Source organism: Sardina pilchardus, chromosome 9, assembly GCF_963854185.1.
Source record: "Sardina pilchardus chromosome 9, fSarPil1.1, whole genome shotgun sequence".
NCBI classification, from domain to species: domain Eukaryota; kingdom Metazoa; phylum Chordata; class Actinopteri; order Clupeiformes; family Clupeidae; genus Sardina; species Sardina pilchardus.
The window spans coordinates 13,043,288-13,062,751 of record NC_085002.1 but is presented as its reverse complement, the minus strand read 5'-3'; the positions used below and the strand labels follow the sequence as shown (position 1 = coordinate 13,062,751).

The 19,464-nt window shown below is 44.5% G+C and overlaps 1 protein-coding gene across 1 annotated transcript in view; it reads right to left on the bottom strand.

The window, feature by feature from the left end:
- LOC134092293 (neurexophilin-2) overlaps positions 1–16,734 on the bottom strand; it is a 36,761-nt gene extending 20,027 nt beyond the window's left edge. Inside the window, exon 1 of the mRNA XM_062545098.1 lies at positions 16,550–16,734. Within this exon, the coding sequence (XP_062401082.1) occupies positions 16,550–16,603 (54 nt within the window). The 5' untranslated portion in view covers positions 16,604–16,734. The remainder of the gene's footprint in view (positions 1–16,549) is intronic.
- Between the last annotated feature and the right edge of the window lie 2,730 nt (positions 16,735–19,464).

Genomic DNA, 19,464 nt, shown 5'->3' with positions numbered 1-19,464 from the left:
CAGTGCAGAATGGGCCAGAGCGGAGTGAGAGAGCTCTGCTGCTCGTCCAGAACAGAGTGAATGAGCCCCACAGCTTGGCAGCCTCTATCAGTCTTCCCCACTAGCAGCACAGTACCACACAGCTGATAGGAGTCCAGATGAGAGGCACAGAACATGACTGCACGGATAATTGTTTCCTTTCTTTTTCTTTCCATCGCTCTCTCTCTCTCTCTCTCTCCCTCTCTCTTTTCCTCTCTTTTCCCTCCATTCCCACCTTACCATCTCTATCATGGACCAGTAGACTTGTGACTATTGTACTGTCTATCTAATGTGATTAAACAGAGACCATGGGTCGGTATGTCTATCTCTCTCTCTCTCTCTCTCTCTCTCTCTCTCTCTCTCTCTCTCTCTCTGTGGGCATACTCACACTGGGCACGGTTCACTTGTACTGTGCCAGGGATCTCTCCTGTTTTTGGTCTGCACTCACTCTGCATACTGTACCTATAGGCACAGTTGAGCTGCTGTGCAGTAGAATGCTTGCATAGGCACGATCATAAACCCAACTGTACCGTGCCCAAGTCCACCTCCTCAAGCAGACCCGGGCACGTTGTACGGAGCCATCACACCGGTCAAATGAACCGGAGTTTGGGGGTCAAATGTACGCGGGTACGTTACGGATGGCATAGTGTGAGTATGCCCTCTGTCTCTGTCTCTCTCTCTCTCTCTTGCTCTCTCTCTCTCTCCTTCTCTCTCTCTCTCTCTCTCTCTCTCTCTCTCTGAGTGTGTCTGCCAGATGGAGCAGTTGCTCTGTCTCAACTCAGGTCATCTTACCTGCAGGCCAGGGACCTGCAGCGAGGCTGTGGCAGCTGGCAGCTCGATAAACACCACCAACAGCAAACACACCACACACACACACACACACACACACACACACACACACACACACAAATACACACACGTAAACACAGGAAAACAAATATCCACAGGCAGACATGTAGACAGAAGAACCGATACTCAGACACACACACATGCGCACACATACACGCACGCACACGCACACACACACACACACACACACACACACACACACACACACACACACACACACACAAATACATACACACACATCAATGCCTTTTTTCAGCTCTTGCTTTGATGTGAGATAGATAAAACCTTACGAGATGTGTAAAAACGAAGACATTTGACCGCTACTTGCTTTTTAGGTTCAGTCACACTACTTCTGTTGCCGTGGGCAACATGATCACCTATAATGGCCTCTGTAAATATCCAGCACAATAAACCGCAAGGCATTACAGCCCACTACTTTTCACTTTTCTCAAAATGACATGTCCAGGGGAGATAAACAAAAAGACAGCAGGTGGGAATCGACAATAATTTTTCTGACTGTCATGATAAGACTTGGATGACGTTTGCTGTCATCTCTCTTTTTTTCTATTCTGTCTCTTTTTCTGTCTCACAGAAAAGTAAGCCAAGCTAATGAAATATGATGTTTATGCATTGACCTTCCAAAGGACAAGCACAGCTAATTAATTCAGAATGACCAACACGTGCTGAAAGCTTCCAGACCAACTCATTATGCACTGAAAACACTTATTGGAGAGTGTATTCAAGTGTAGGCATTTAAGGTTCAAAAAGAAATCATGGCTGTTTCAAATTAAAGTGGCTTGGATGTAAACCACAAGCTCTTAAATCTAAATGTTTTATCTAATCAAATGCATGTTAGATGTAAATCAAGGTCCCACAAAAATTGTTTGTACTTATATTTAAAAAAAAATCCTGTCCAACAGTAGAGTGGGGATGGTGAATCCGAAAAGATAAAAGGGGGTTTAAGTGCAACAACGTCTCGAGGAGAGGAAGAAATTGCATAAAGCCGACACCATGTCCTATGTAGCAGTGCATGTTTTTTTGAAGCTTACAATAAGCCCTTGCTAATCTGACAGCAAACAACACATAGCATTTTGAATTACCCACTCTTACCTGCACTCACACACACACAGAGACACACACACTCTCTCTCACACACACACACACACACACACACACACACACACACACACACACACATCAATGTACACATGGCACACCGGCACTGCAACCTCTTCAAACACACTGACAAACACACACCTTTACCTGCTGTGCATGCATCGCGCACACTCATCCACAGACATATAGGCGGGCACGTGCCCGGCGTGGTGTGGCGTGGTGTGGGCACATGGTTTGGGACGGATGCCAGCTCTGGTGGTGGGCCAGATGGATAGTGGGGGAGTTGGGGTAGTAGGGGGGAGGAGAGGTGGGACGAGGCATATCTGTCATTGCTAACAAGCTGTGAGACAGAGAGGCGGGGTCAGGTCAGCAGTGCAGGACAACGGCTCTCCTCGCCCCTGACACATCCCTCACGCTCCTGCGGTGACACGCCTCTTAATTAGATCACAAGCTAATGACGGGAGGCAGCCAGCCATTTCACTTGCACTCTCTCTCTCTCTCTCTCTCTCGCTCTCTTCCTCTCTTTCTCTCTATAAATACATCTTTCTCTCTTTTTTCTTTTCACTCGCTCCCTCTCTTTAAAAGTCCTTTTCTCTCTTCTCCTCTCCCCTATGTTTCTGCCTGTCAATCACGCGAGAGACACCTGCGGGCAGATTAGTGGCGCTTGCATATGTTTACAGCCTGTCTTACTGTACTGCCGAGGTGACTGTCACACGTTTGGAGGGTGTAGAGGTGGGAAGTGGCGTGAGACGGCGACGCGGTGGGAAGGAGGAGGAGGTGTCGAGGCGGAGAGCAGATTTTCGGAGAGATCACATTACATCCCCAGGGTCCCCAGCTTGTCGGCCAGGGATGTGTGTGTGTGTGTGTGTGTGTGTGTGTGTGTGTGTGAGGTGGCGGTGGTGGTGGTGGTGGTGGTGGTGCTGCAGGTGCAGGGAAGGCGGAGGGCAGGCCCGGTGGAGGAGAGGGGGAGTGATGAATTCTGGGGCAAAGTCAAAGACAAACAAGACATTCATTCTGGCAGCTCAGCTTCCCGGCCCAAGCGAAGCACGTACCCCGCGATGCATCCCCAGAGACCGGTGACCTTCAGGACCGCATGTGGAAGAACCATCATCACTCTCCCTCTCTTTTTAGGTACATGTCACAGCCCAAAATAGGCCCTTCCCGTCCTATTGAAACTGGGTCCTCACAGACAGATCAAGAAATGCGTGATTTTGTTTCCCCCCTCCCCAACTCTCTAACAGCAGAGGCCATTACGCGCACAGAGAGGCCTCCGACTTTCTTCCGTGAAAGAGACGGAACAACATGGCGGACCGCCAGGAGCTCCAAATATTTAAATCGTAATCATTTGTGGCGAGGGTTTGACTACAGATAGCTCAGGTTGAGGGAGAACAGGTTGAGAGAACGCCCTGTGGGATGAGGACGCGGCACAACAACAGAGGGAAATGTTATATGAGACGGGGTTATGAGGCATTCCTGAGGATATTCACTGAAGTAAATGATTAACTGCTGCTGATTGCGTTGTTGCTCGCTGCCTTCTGTCAATCTTTCATTTTTTATGAAGGACCGCAACCAACCCTTTGGTCTGCCACGCTGACATCCATCACCTGCTCTTTTCCTTCCAGAGCTCTCCCTCTCTCTCTCCCTCTCCCTCTCTTTCCCTCTCCCTCTCTTTCGCTCCCTCAATCCCTCTCTCCCTACCACAGAAACAGTGGAGAATAGATCTCATAATCGATACCTCTCTCAGCCAGAGCTGCAATAACAAACGCATTATGGGCGAGTAAAATAACATTCTCGTGTTATTAAAATATGGGTGACAGTCTTCTCTCATCCCTCCTGCCACACAGCCTAGGAGTCAGAGGGAAAGGTTGAGTCTTTTATTTCTCTCATGGCATCTCAAGGCTTGATCCTGCACAATATGCCACAATAATGAACAAGCAGGAAGCAACCAGGGTGTTGCAGGTAGACCTAGCTTAGCATTCCGTTCGTCTCCGGCTCCCTCTATATATATATATTTCATACTGCTCTGTCTTTTATATTCAGGCGGTGGAACTGCACACAGCACTCATCTTTATTTCATTTTTTGGATGTTTTTAATTTCGTCTCAGATTATTATTTTTTTTTGTCTCCCCTTCCTCTCTGACCGTCCTTCCATTCTTCACATGGCATGCATCCATAGCCCTCTGCACCTGCTCTGAAATTGAGTGTTGTCTTTACATTTTTCATAACCCCCTTCTTTCTAAAGAGAAATTTAATTTTATATATCTGCACTGCACTGGTTGGCAGGAATCTATCAGGGTCTGTCCAGGATTGGGAAAGACGAAGCCAGGCAGGTGTGTGTGGTGGTTGTCACACAGGCAAAGGGAAGATTCTGGAAAGTCCCGTTTTAATCGGTTTTCCTTTTCATATGTCAGTATGTCTTGAATTTCCCCTTGGGGATTGATAAAGTATCTATCTATCTATCTATCTATCTATCTATCTACAGTATCTATGTGCATGGACAGTTCTGTAGTGTGCTGTGTTGAGGAAGTTCCTTCACTTCCCTCCACATCCACTGCTGTGACATGCTCCTTCTCAAGCTCATCACCAGCATCTCCAACCCTCTTCAGCGAGCATCTGATGAAGCACGCTTGAATTCACAACTCAGGAGTGTGTGTGTGTGTGTGTGTGTGTGTGTGTGTGTGTGTGTGCATGTGCATGTGTGCAAAAGTGACAGCTCCCTTGTCACCTTGCTCCACCGTGGCTGACGTGCGTGCTGTGTGGAGGGGCTGGGACGACCGCCTCACCACTCTCTCTTTCCTTCTCTCTCTCTCTTTCTCTCTCTCTCTCTCTCTCTCTCTCTCTCTCTCTCTCGTTTGCTCCTCGGCGCGAAAGCTGTTTTCTCCTGCCTTGCATAATTTGCCTGTGTGGCAGTCCCGGCGCGAAAAGACGGGGAGCTTTTAAAATCATCAGCGCTCATTATCCTTCCGCTCTCAGGGGGAGATTTAACCCACAGCCACTTTAATCCCGTCAATGTTCTCCGCTTATTCCATTATACCCCGCAAGCACTTTGTTTACTCATTTGTTTGCGGCCTCGCTCCCTGCCTTTCTTCCCCTTCTCTCCTTCTCCCTCTCTCTCTCTCTCCCTCTCTCTCTCTCTCCCTCGCTACCCTCTACTCACCCAGACCCTGCGGACCTTAGCTAATTAGTGTAGCACTTTCAGTGTTCCCCCCTGGCACATGAGGAGATTTTCATGCATTCTCTCCAAGGCTCCTCCTGGCGCGAGCGAGTCATCGTACATACAGTCGTGTCACTTTAGAGCCAGTGTGTCCTCCTGTCATACTGGTCCTTTTAAAGATGCCGGTGCACTGGGTGCAGGGGTGGGATGTTTTGGCGAGAGGGATTTATTTATTTATCTATTTATTTTCAGTTTTGCGCAGCTGCATAATGTCTCCACTGTGCCGGTCTAATTAGAGCTTTTGACAGCGTTTGCTATCATTAACAGACAAAAATGACAACATTTGAGAAGTCAATTAAAGACATGGACATGTGATTTCAGAAGCCTGTGCTGTGATTCCTTCCCACTCCAAGTGACTCTCATTAAAAGTGCACAATGGATGCTGTAAACTGTGACCTTGATGACCAAGACTCTAGCATCACATCCTAATTATGAGACAATCATACGAATCAAAAGTAGCACAAGTAACAGTGTTATTTACAATCAAAGTAAGTTTTGACATGGTATCCTTTGTTTGGCATTGGAACTGGGTGCTTTTAAAATATTATTTATTATGTATTGGCTTATTTCAATGGAGCCTTGCTCATAACACAAATCTTAGAAAAAAAACAGTAGGGGCATGAAGCATATTAACTAAGGTATTGGAAGAAAATATTCATTAAAATGACTCTAGAAAACCTTACACAGTACTAATTATGCATTTTCTACAAAGTCAAGCTGATGCAGGGTCAGGCTCAAATGTAGTGTTAATCTGGAATAATTGGCAATTTAGATTAGATTAAGCCATCGTTAGTCCATCAGTGGACTTTTAACTGTGTGTGAAATTTGCTGTGATCATCATTCACATGATTCATCTGGTCAGTTGTACAAGTATACTTTGAATGAGAGTGTTGGACCCACATAAAACCCCATCTCTCTATTCACACTTCACAGACCACCCACGGACTAGCCTGCACCACTAGATCACAGACGTTACAAATGGTCTTGCTCTCTCTGCGTCATCTTAGGGTGGTTTGCTAAACATCCAGACAAACACCGACCCCAGTCAGCTCAGCGGATTCAACACAACACCCCCAGGCTGTGTGATACCCTTCCTGATACTCTCAGGTGTACACAGCCCTAGATTTTGCTCAATGATCCCTTCACTTACACTCTTAAAACGAATGTGTAGTTTTTAACACAACTACTGTTGTTTTTAACACATCTCTATGTTCAGATAAGGACAACACAGTTTGTGTTAGGGTTGTGTAAGTGTTAAGGACTAACACATTTAAATAATTATGCTCGGTTTGCTTTATTTGTCTCTCACAATATGATCGGTTAACCTGTCTCCCCTCAGCATTATAGCCACAAACAAAAGAAACAATGTCCTCCTATTGTGCTAAGCATAAAGTGGTGTTAAATATAAATAACGGGGCACTCTGAAAAGGTTCGTCCTGGTGCATTCAAGGTAAAATGACTTATCGATTGCTTAACGTTGCCTACCTTGACACATCGACATCACAGAGACATGATGCGTTCAATATCACCCTGATTGTTTTCTTAATGGATTATAATCCCGGATTACTCCAGAATTATTGAATAGATCCCTCATACACTGGCCTTACACACTCTGTCTCTGTAAATAATGCTGAGTGCATACTACTAAAGCACACAGAAAGCACCAAGTGATTTTTTACATCCGCTATCTTAAATTTCATTCATTACCTTAATGGCCGCAACTGACTAATTAAATATAGAATTCTAGTCCTTACTCAATTTACCTGACTGAAATAATTGGCTCATACAGAAATACCACACTTAATAAATTCCTGTGTTTAGCTCAGGTTCATTCTCCCATGATATTACAACTGAATGAGGACACATTTTCAACAGCGTAATAATTAACATTCCTCAGGATGTCATACGACAAATGAATTTGCAGGGCAGATCATCCTTTTGGATTGGGACAGCGCCTTTTGTTTCATTTGTTAATAACATTTTCCACTAAGCCTGTAGAACACCGAGTGCAAGCCTAACTGGGAATGGGAAAGCATGTCAGGCCCATTGTGACTACGTGCTTAAAGTCAAGGGCTTGGGATGTGACAGTAGGCCATCACAAAGACATGGGTGTTTCTCTCTAGTAATTCCGGTTTACAAGGCAACGTGGCAGTTAATCTCTCACATCCATGTTTTAATCTGTCCTACTGCCTGCTCTCCTCCCTCACTGTCCCGTTGACTGTGGGGTGATTTGTGCCTTCTCTACAGGCAATCCAGAGCAGACAGACTCCTGCCCTTCACTGAAGATCGCGGACAGAGTTCACCGTTGTTGCCCCTGCAGGCAAACCGGAGTAGACAGACCCCTGCCCTTAAATGGCAGATCAAGTCACTGAGTTCAGAGTTGGATGTCTAAAGCTGGACTATGCATGGCATTAGACTGGATCACACACACCTTTCTGACACGCTGACACATGTCTCATCCGGATATACACTTGACATATATAAAGTATATATACTTGCTATATACTAAACATAGAGCACAAAACAATTACTCAAACAATGCACTGTACTTCATATGAAAAATGGTGTGTTTAACTAGGCTAAGTTAAGATTTACTAAGCAATAAGCATACAACTGTGCCAGCCCTCATTCATGCCTGTTTCCGCTGAACAGCTCCTGTCTTGTCACCTGAGGCAGTACTTACAGTAGCTGCAAAAAAACTGTGGCAACAGTGTGTACATCATATCCTTGGAGCATAACCCCCCCCCCCCCCGTTCATATAAGCTCACTCAGTCCCGACACAACATCTGGCAAGGCACTCCAGTTGAACAGCCTCTGAAACAATGCCCATCAATTCCCAGGACTCCCACTGGAAGCTGTCTCTGGACACATGCTTGGCTGCACTCAATTCCATGCTAGCAGCCAGGGCGTGATTGACTTGCTGGCTCTGCTGTAAAATTATTGCCTTGGACACGGCAGCTGTGGGCTCCTAATCCTGCCGGCCAGTCGGGTCAAGCTACTTCAGAAAAGGCCACTGCCACTCCATCCACACATGTCGTAGCAACAACAACAACAACAACAACAGCAGCAACCGCAACAGCAAAAACAATCCACGGCGTCAGACTGTGTAAATATCAGTGAGTGTTTGACTGTGTGAAACAGTGTGACTGTGGGAAAATGACTGTTTGGCTGTGTAAAAACAATGAGGGAGAGGGAGAGGGACAGAGAGAGAGAAGGAGAGAGAGAGAGAGAGAGAGAGAGAGAGAGAGAGAGAGAGAGAGAGAGAGAGAGAGAGATAGAGAGAGAGAGAGAGAGATGAGTTCCAGACACTGAGATTACCCTTGGGTATTGTAAACCGTTGTCTCGGGCCGAGGAGTGCAGTAGGGTGTAAGGGATGTGGTGGAGACGAGACGTGTCATGATGTAGGATGAGAGATGAGCCTTCTGTTTGAGGACTCTCCTTCCTCCCCCCCCATCCCTCCTCACTCGCCTCTCTCTCCAAATCTGTGTGCTTTCAACATGCAGGGCTACTGCCCATCGCCGCCATCCACACCCCCACCCCCACCCCCACCCCCACCCTCAGCAACCTCCTGTCTGATAACTTGGACCAAGTTAAAGGCCTGGGCCTCCAAACAGCTTCCCCCCGCTGTACAAGCTATCTCTCTCCCCCCCACCCCTCCCCTCTCTCTCTCTCTGTCTCTCTCTCACTCACACACACAGAAACACAGACACACACACACACACACACACACACACACACACATACACATGTATATGTGTGAACACACACACACACACACACACACACACACACACATAAACCCTCTTCCTCAAGCTAATTAGCTAAAACCCAAGCTGAGAGTGTATATTATTCAACAGTCAGAGCTGCCATCTCGGTTCCAACGACATCCGCAGAGGCTCTCAACATGGCTACTGGAGCCAAAGAAACAAGCACAAAGAAACAGAAAAACACACTCAGGCACACTTGTCTACACACACACACACACACACACACACACACACACACACACATACACACAAACACACGCACAAACTCATACATACATGCACAAACAGGCATAAATACACACACTCAAAGATTGTGTGCACACACATTGCTGCGCTAATACAACACCATGTAAACACAAACAACACACACACACACACACACACACACACACATGCACGCATGCACACACAAACACACATAGAGAGAGACAGAGAGAGAGACACACACATGCACACGCACACTCACGCACGCACGCACGCACCCACACACACACACACACACACACACACACACACACACACACACACACACACACACACACACTCTAACCCCCAACTCGGGCACCAGTAGTAGCTTCCGAGATATGGAATTCGTCTCACATATATTATTCTGGCAAGGGCTAAATTTTAATCAGGCACACCAGCTAGGCCTGTAGAAGCGACTGGCATCAAAGTGGGCTAGGGAGGAAAGGAGGAAGAGGATGAGGGGGAAAAGAGGAAGAGGAGAGCGTACAAGGATGTGGAGTGGAGAGAGAATGGAGGAAGAGGAGGAGGAGAGGAAGCAGCTCTGTGAGAAGTTAGTCTCTGAGTCGAAGCAATGCCTTTAACTGTGTGTTAACACTAGGACTGGGTGATGTAGGTTTTGTATAGCACGACACTGCGGCATAAGCGTAACTATATTGTTAATATTGCGGGATGACACATTTTTATTATGGGTGGTATTCTACCAGTACATCATACGATATGATATGGCACAGCACTAGCTAATACAGCAGGCAAGAGCACATGAGGCCTCCCAAACACCAGTACCAAAGCCACAGCCGCCTCTTATGAGAGCGAATCAGGCATTAGGCTTTTCATTTTCAATGACATAATACCGATACATCTGTGCTGTTCCATTTCTCCTTCTACCCTCGTTCCTCATATTATGATTCCATTTTTTTTCCGAAGCTACACAAGCATTGATATTAACATTTTTAATAAAAGTGCTGGGAATCTTGTATGTCTGGCTGGATTTTCAATTGATTTTCATTTTTCATGTGTGGTTATATCGTCTTTTTTTTTTTTCCAAAGGTAATGTTCGAATTGCTTACATGGGGTCATTACTTCATCGGAGGGTTTCTGTGTCTGTTTTATTTATTTTTCTTAAACCCATCTCCAACAAATTCAATGCGTGTCTGAATTAATGTATTACATGCCACGATGGAGATATTAAAAAATGATAAAAACTAATCCCTTCAGCTCTCTCCCATCTGCAGTGGTCGCCCATGCTGCCCCTGACCCTGAGCGGTCAGCACTGTCTGCTTGGTGAGTTATGATATTTGGTGTCTCTCGGATTACACTTTAATATTTCATTACATGCACAAAATCCAAGTTCATATATCTCCCCCAGGTGAGTCACGATTAATCACAGACAACATTGTGAAAAGTCAAGGCTGTCTAATAACTCAGGATATGTACTGCGCTCACATACATGGATATGGCCGGACATCCACACAAGCTCACACATAGCAGCAGGTGCACTCCAGACCGGATCACCCTTGGATGCACGCACGCACGCACGCACGCACGCACGCACGCACGCACGCACGCACGCACGCACGCACGCACGCACGCACGCGCACGCACACAGACACGCACGCACGCACGCACGCACGCGCACGCACACAGACACGCACGTACGCACGCACGCACGCGCACACACACAGACACGCACGCACGCACGCACACACACACACACACACACACACACACACACACACACACACACACTCACGCACACACTTGTCTGTACACACTCTGTACAAACTCTAACAAACAAAAGGTCTGTGTAAGTTGAGTTAAATCTTACATTACTATCTTACAGAGGGATTCTATACAGAGGAGCAATAACTCATCTATGTGGGAAAGCATGCCAATGTTTGTGGAAACACTTGGACACAAACACACACACACACACACACACACACACACACACACACGCAAACACACACAGCCACGCAGCATATCAGGAGCAGCCAATCCCCCCAGATGTGGTCTATTTCCACATGCATCTCTGAGCCTCAGCAGACAGGGAAGGCAATACATGCACATTGATGCTCCGCTCACATCTCGCTGATGACAGGGGACTTCTCAAACTGGAGCACCGCTGCAATCTAAAGTAGGGCTGACCACTTCCGCCTCTCCCTGAGGCTTTATTAAGACACACGGAGCAGAGCGGAGCAGTGGCGAGGCGAGGAGTGGAGAGGCTAGACGAGACGAGGCGCAGACACTTCCCACTCATCGGTAAAAGACAGGCTGCAATCAGGCCCCTTTTCACGTAAAACACACCAGGTCTTCATCACGGAGGACCACCTGACTGACACCTTTGGGTAATTTTAAAATGCCTGCTTGATTGAAGGCTGTCGAGGAGCAGGGAGAGAAAGAGAGAGGGGAGTGTTTGGCGTAATGCCATTATCAGCTTTGTCAATGTGTTTATTTTACAGTCCCTACTTTCTACCATCGCTGCCGTAATGCTTGAAGAGTAATTGCACGACAAGACAAGAAATAACACATTTGTCTCAGATTCCCCTCACACATTCAAAACATGAGAATTCATACAGAGCATTTTTTTTCATTTCCTTGCCTTGCATATGAGCGTCTTGGTAATGTGTTTGCTCCAGTAAGCTTATTGGTAACCATGGCACTCCTTAGCCAACAATATGTGCATGTGCCGTTGAGCGTGGGACGAGAGTATTGCCTGGAATATTTTCAAAATTGATGTCTTTTTAGACATTAAAATCTATTATCATTTGTTTCCCTCACTCTTCTTCACTCTTTTTTTCCCCCACGAGGTGTGATTTTCCACGAGGACCGTCTCAGGTTGTGGGTGAGTAATACACAATGCCATTGTGATAATCTCATCCATTTCAGTGGCGCGTCGCACAAACTGCAGTGAATAGAGCTTGTCCTGTGGATAGGATTGAAATGCTAGACTGGGCCGTGCGCTACGCCCCATCTAACCCTCAGCCGCGGCTGTCTCACGATGCATTATTATGGACACGTGTGCCATGTGAGGATGTGTGCACATGGGTGTGTGTGAATAGGTATAAGCAGTTGTTGTGGGTCTGCGCAATGGGAAATGTGTGGGCGTGAATATAAGCCGATATCTGAGCATGCGTCTCCAACTTATGTATGTGACTATGACTGTATGTTAATGTTTGAGTCTGTGGGGAGAGCATATCCTTTTCTATGCAGTTCTGTGTGTGAGACTGTATACAGCTCTGGAAAAAATGAAGAGCCCAATGCACATTTTTCTAATGTCATCCTACGGTTCCTGAGTGACATTCAAATTAGTTGATGGTCATATTCAGATTTGTGCGGTTTCTTAATTGTCAATTTGACTGTCAACTCATTTGAATGTTAAATATGTTTGCATGTATATATATATATATATATATAGTGTATATTATACATATATAATACATATGAGTATGAGTGTGTGTTGATGTGTGTATGTTTGAGTGTGTGTTTGTGCGTGTATGTATGTATGTTTGTGTGTGTTTGTATGTGTGTGCGGTGCGCATGTGTGTGTATGTACTGTAGGTGCGTGTGTGTGTATGTGTTTGTGCGTGTGTGTTTGTATGTGTGTGCGGTGCGCATGTGTGTGTATTTAGGTGTGTGTGTGTGTTTGTGTGTGTTTGTGCGTGCCTGAGCTACCCTGGCGGCCCCTTCTCCCCCTGCCTGGCTGGCCCGACTACAGACCAGGCCGACTCGGCTCTCGCCAGGGCCGTAGAGTGGAGCAGCAGCAGCTGTCTACGGGCAGCCGTTCTGCAGCTCCTGGCCCCCTGGTGAGGGTATGATGAGGAGCCCATCTCACGTTGCCTGGGGAGGCCTGGTCCACTTCTCTTTTAAAAACGAGAGCCATCTGTTCAGGCAGGCAGACGCAGACACCTCCTCGACTTGTGGCTGGGCGGGGCCAGGGGCTGCAAGGGGGGGCTGCGATTGGCTGAGCGACCGCACCGAGGCCGGCATCATCAGCGCTGATTACAGCAGCGTGAGGTTCTGCTCTTTGTGCTTTGACCCAGGACAGGGAGGGGGAAGAACCGAAAGGTTCTGTTAGAACAAAAAATGGCCACACCTTGGGGGATGGGAGAGGCTGTATCTGAACAAGAGTCAACCCCGCTGTGCTATGATGTTGTACACATATTCAAGATCACATGGATTGGATGCAACAACGCACTTTGACTCAATCAGAAAGCAGAACTACTGAAATCTGATCGACGGTCATCTTCAGAGAAATAACAGTTCATCAGCTCCTCTGAACACATGCTACTGTTTAATAAAAATAAAAATATATAACTATTATGTAGGTATGACCATACATATGGTACAAAGAGGATAGGTATTGATTAGATAAACTCTATCAAGTTTTAGATTCTTTGTAGCTAATCACTTTGGACAAAGGCGTCTGCTAAGCAACCATAACCATAGCCATAACCATAATCCTCTTGCATCTCATGCTCAAAAAAAGTATTTAAACAGAGTTCATACATCCTCTCCAACAACATGCTCTCCATAGTCACAGAATGTCATCAATACATTTCCACATAAAAGTTAAGATCTATTAACAATGGAAAAAATGCTAATGGTAATCTAACCACCTCTGCTACATAATTGTATATAAACAGCGATGGTAGCTGCCTCTGGAATATATATGACCATGACCTGGTGTCAGATGCCGTCCAGACTCTACATTGGCCTGCTGTATCAGATGGGAATCAATACAGGCCCAAAACACTATGAACTGTACACAGTATATATATATATATATATATATATATATATATATATATATATACAGTATATATATATATATATATATATATATATATATATATATATAAAACATTTTTCATTACTTTCTCTATATACCCTTACTCTTCCACACAGTGTTACCAGTGGTTATCAAAAAAGATGAAGAAACAATCCATGCAATATTGTTCCCCCCCCTCAGTACAACACAGGTTTCCTTTTATTCTAAATTCTTAATCCTACATCCCATCTCACCTGGAGTACAGTAATTCTATTCCAGGCCGCGGAACAATACTGCAGTCAGCATGGGTAGGAATCAATGGATGTGTTTTGCCGGCCCTGCCATACTACAAAGAGCGAACAATGGATCACCGCATGACCATGTAGTAAACCCTATTGTAATGCATCACCTTATGAAACCAAATCAACAGTGACTTCCTTAGCCACTAAAAGAATAGATATAGAATTGTTCGTAGACAAGTAACAGATGCATGATGTAATTACAATTGATATGGCCATGTATGGCTTAAACTACTATTCAATAGGGGGTCAGAGAGCACAGATGAGGGGGCCAGAATTAGTGTCAAGCAGGCCTAATGACATTGTAGGATGTAGGAATCCACTGGTTTAAGCTACATGTTTCCAATGAGAATGCATGCATGATGGTGCACATAATTGCTAGCAAATACAAACACACACACACACACACACACACACACACACACACACACACACACACACACAAACACAAACACAGTGCATTTCTGTAGATAGATGGATCGATAGATAGAGAGATAGATAGATAGATAGATAGATAGATAGGTAGATAGACATAACAAAACTGGTTATGCAATAGTCTAATAATGGACTAGTGTTGTCTGTGCAGTCAATAAATACCGGGGTTCTCATTCCAATTTTAAGGGACTACCATTTCTGTCACAGAAAACTGAAGACTACGGTAAAACTTTTTGCTGCACAAATAACAGAACATAACATCATACGTTTTGTTGGACAATTTGTAGTCGCATCATACTAATAATCTCAATTCAACCTAAAGTAATGGTTCCTGTGACCTCCACCATGACAGAAACCACTGCTCTTTCTTCATGTTGTGTGAGTTTCGGACTGATAGGCTACGCAGAGCCACCAGAGCAATTATGAAATAAATAAAAAAAGATTCAAATCAGATATGCTTTACTATGCATTGTTACAAATTATAAATCTCTCTCACAGCACATATCAATAGTAATTTACTATTCTACAGCACTCACAAAGTAATGGCATATTTACAAAAACATTTGATGTGGTGATGGACTTTTCTCAGTCACTGTTAAATGGTGAAACTAATGGGGTTTTTTTACAAACAAAAAAAAAATCTATAAATATGTTGTACGGTGGCCAGATCTACAACACTGTTCTGATGTTCTGTTACAACAAAGAAGAGGCTTTGTGGTAGCAAAAATAGCAAATGGTAAAAGTATGCTCAGCATCTTCAATCTCAGGGCAACAGCTTATTAGCAAAGACAGAATCAGGTAACTCACACCAGGCAACCTAGTTTGTTATAGGAAAATCTGACATTATTACTTAATTTATTTAATATCTGCTATATAAATGCTTCTATTGATTACGTTTTTTTGTTTATTTCAAATGATGATCTGATATGCTATGGGATGGATGTAAGGCACTTATCGTTACATTCATCTGTATGTTTGAGTGGCTGAGTGTATGTGGTGCCACTGTGTCTAGATATGTCAAATGGAATGAACATGTTTCTGTCCGGTTGCCAGGGTCAATAGTTGCACACACAACAAGGAAACTATACAGTTGCGCTATTTTGCATCAGAGAACGTTTCAAATGCATGCCCACTCATTTCACCTGAGAGGGTGCACTGCATAAATCGAGGTTCACTAGTGCTGCATTATACATTGATAATGTAAATATACTGCAAAATTAACATATTTACATCACATATATAGTATTCACTCACTCGGTTACACACACGAACAAACACTTACGCACATATACGGAGGGTGGGGGCGCACGTTTACGCTGTCTATTTAAATAAGGATGAGGAGATAAAACGTCCCTGAAGCAAGTTTCTCGTCAACTTCTGAAGAAAATGAACGGAAGTGGCTGCGAGCCTAAATAGATTAGATGATAACTGTGTTGATTAGAGCACGGATAGGAGTGCTGAATTCGTGCGCATACCGGATAGTGCCGGTGTGGAAAGGTGTGAGATTGGCATAATATTTAACCTTTCTCCATCAGTAGAAAATATTTTAGGCGTGCGATCTGTTTCTGGAGTTTCACAGACTGGTAACTAAACTCCTGTTTTAATCTGACAACTTGAATGTTGAGTAAAAAAAAAAAAAAAGACCAAACTCTCCAAGCCAACGGCTCCCTGACTCTCTTCGTAGGCTATTTCGCACCTGTCTATATTGAGTTCCCTGAAGGCACTTCGGTTATTAGTGTATAGTATTTCTGACCACCCAGTTACATATCCACGAAGGCTACAATCAGTCACATTATGATAACTTCTGCCAAAGCAGAAAGACGGGTTAACAACTCACCTTTTGCAGAATCCATTGGGTGAGGATCACAAAGGTCCAGCAGAGCACCTTCATCGCTCCTTCCTTCAACGGACCTCCCTGAAACTACTAGTCCCCTTGGGTGAACATATACAGACAGAAATTAAGGATCAAAAACAATCCCAAAAAGCTGCAGAAGAGGTGTAAAGAAGCGTCTCCTGTCTCAGTCCGTGGCACACTGGGTCACTGAAGACTACTCAACAGTCATTTAGCTTATGTAGTCCCTTTTAATAATGTGATACACATCCATGCTTTGCACAAGAGCAGGAGGCGCGAAGTTTACGAGGATAGAGCAGTGAATCTACTGCCTTCCTAACAGCCACTGGTACAAGCTTTAAAAGAAACTGTTGTTGCTGAATCTCTCTCTCTCTCTCTCTCTCTCTCTCTCTCTCTCTCTCTCTCTCTCTCTCCGTATCCAGCCACATGCGCGCGTGCAGTATCCGTTGCCCTCCCTTCTTCTCGTACTCTGTTATCTCTCGAGAGGAGGTTATCGATGCGAATACCAACAGGTCTGTGACTTTTCTCTCTTCCCATTCTCACTTCACCTGCGCACGCGTTCCTGACTTCCCGCGCTTGTATCCATGAGAGCGCGCGCATTCACACCTGCCTTTTCTACATGTTATGATTCATAAAGTTTCAGTTGAGAGGCACTAAATGGTCCTGGGAAGAGAACGCGTTGAGGTTGGTTGAGCGTGTTTTGGCGTATTTCTAAAATTAGTGAAGTATATCCTTTTGGTTGTGACCCATGAATATGACGTTATGTGTGCTGTTTTCATGGAGAGTTTCTTATTGCACATCAAAAAGTCATTGCTCATCATTTAAAGTGCTAAATGTTGCGTTTAATGTGCGATTTCCCCCATCAAGGAATCATCTACACCTACAGTAACACGTGAAATACCCACTGGTAGCCTACACATATTGATGCAAACTGGAGTCTCACAAACACATTTACTTAACTGCTTCTTTCACCCAAGAGGAGCCCCACATTAAACACTAGCAACATACACATCAGACCAAACACCATTTATTTGAATCCTTGTACTCAATGGAATTGTCATGTGTCCTTACCATTCAAGGACTCTTATTCTTCTAATATGGGGGAACATTTCACAGTGCATCTAGCTTGTAGGGACATGATGGAATGCAGTAGAGAACCTTGGAGGTGTCTTTGCAAGATTATTTGTGTGTATAGAAAATATGCTGGTTTTATTAAAGTGCGTGCTCATTTGACTAAATTGTGCACTCATTATACTAAGCTATGCTCTCATTTTATTATTTTATTATTTTTGCAAAATTATCACACAATTTAGTGAAAATGAGCACACTATTTAGTAAAACGAGTTAACAATACTAAATTCTGTGCACAATCTAGTAATATGAAAACACAATTTAGTAAAATGAGCACACAATTTAATGAAAATGCCTGCACATTCTCTCTCTATACAAAACAATCTTGAAATGACACATCCTGGGCTCTGTAATACAGTCATACATTTCTGACCAAATTCTTTTAGCAACACATTTGTGAGGTACTTGCTGTAATTTGAAACTATTTCTGTGGAGCTGTGAAAAGCACAGGCTGCGTGGAGTGCTTAGCCCTAAGTGCTGCCAGCACTGAATACAGCTCATAATTTCATTAAGCATTGGCATAAAGGACCAGGGCCATCCGGGAGCACAACAGCCGTGTATCATGCACACAATATGACCGCAAAACAAGCAACATGGCATATGTGATCAAGGCCAATGTGAGGACAGGAGTGCAGACTTGCTGTATACCTGGTCAGTGGTTGCAAAGTTTGAGTAATGTGATGTGGAGGGAGGGGAGCTAGAGGGCCTTATAACATTGGCTCATTACTGCCCTCTTGTGAGTAAAATAATTTCAGCTCTCCATCAGGAACAAGCAGAGGATGAAATTCACAATTTAGCTGTTAACAGCAAACACCACACTGTGCCATGTATACATTTGCGATTGAATTTGTGGGACTATGTGGGACTAATCAGCTTGACCTGAAAACAGACAACTTTCATCATGTTCATGCTTTGTGGTCCTTGAGCTCATATGATAGAGCAGACAGCGATAAGGTTACAGGGATCAAATGCTACAGATATGTACTATTGGTCAGCCACCATTTTGGATAAGAACATCTGTGAAATTAATGTGTGAATTTAAGGCATAATATAATCCAATCCATTTTAGCTTTCATTAGATCAATGTAACTTTCTTAAACAGTTTCTAAACTACAGATTGTATATGCTGTATATATACAGCATGTGTATAGGTGAGATGTTTCCCAAGCGTGATTTCATTTGCTTTTTTTTTTGCTATCATTCAGTCTAAATTGTGCACTACACATGGCTCTCCCACAGCAGTGTATTTATCATTACCAACAGCTCCCTCGTTTCATTTTCAGCGCACTTGTGGCAGGCGGGCTTTTGCCAGGGTAATTTCAGGGCGGCATTGGAAGAGGCAGGCAAAGAATTCACCCAGCTGCTCCCTGCCTGTGTTCTGCTTAGCGGGAGCACTGGCATCCCCGAGCCCTCTGCTGCGTGCTTTAGTGCAAATGAATGAACATGCTCGCACAGAATCAGCGCCATTTTCCCCAATATCATCTCTGCCTCGCCTGTTCCGCCTCCCGCTACCCAGCCATCTCCCACTTTCTCCTCCTACCAGTTTGTTTCATTTTCATTCTCTCTCTCTCTCTCAATGTCTCTCTCTCTCTCTCTCTTTCTCTCTCTCACTCTCTTAAATCAGCACACTCATTCAGTCCTGATGAGGGAAAACAGCTTGCTGTCTGTGGGTGATTGAAATATAGGTATACTTTCAGTAAGAATGTTATATGTGGGCTCATATAAATGGGAGTCAATGCTGTACCACTTTTAAGTAACATTTAGTAATT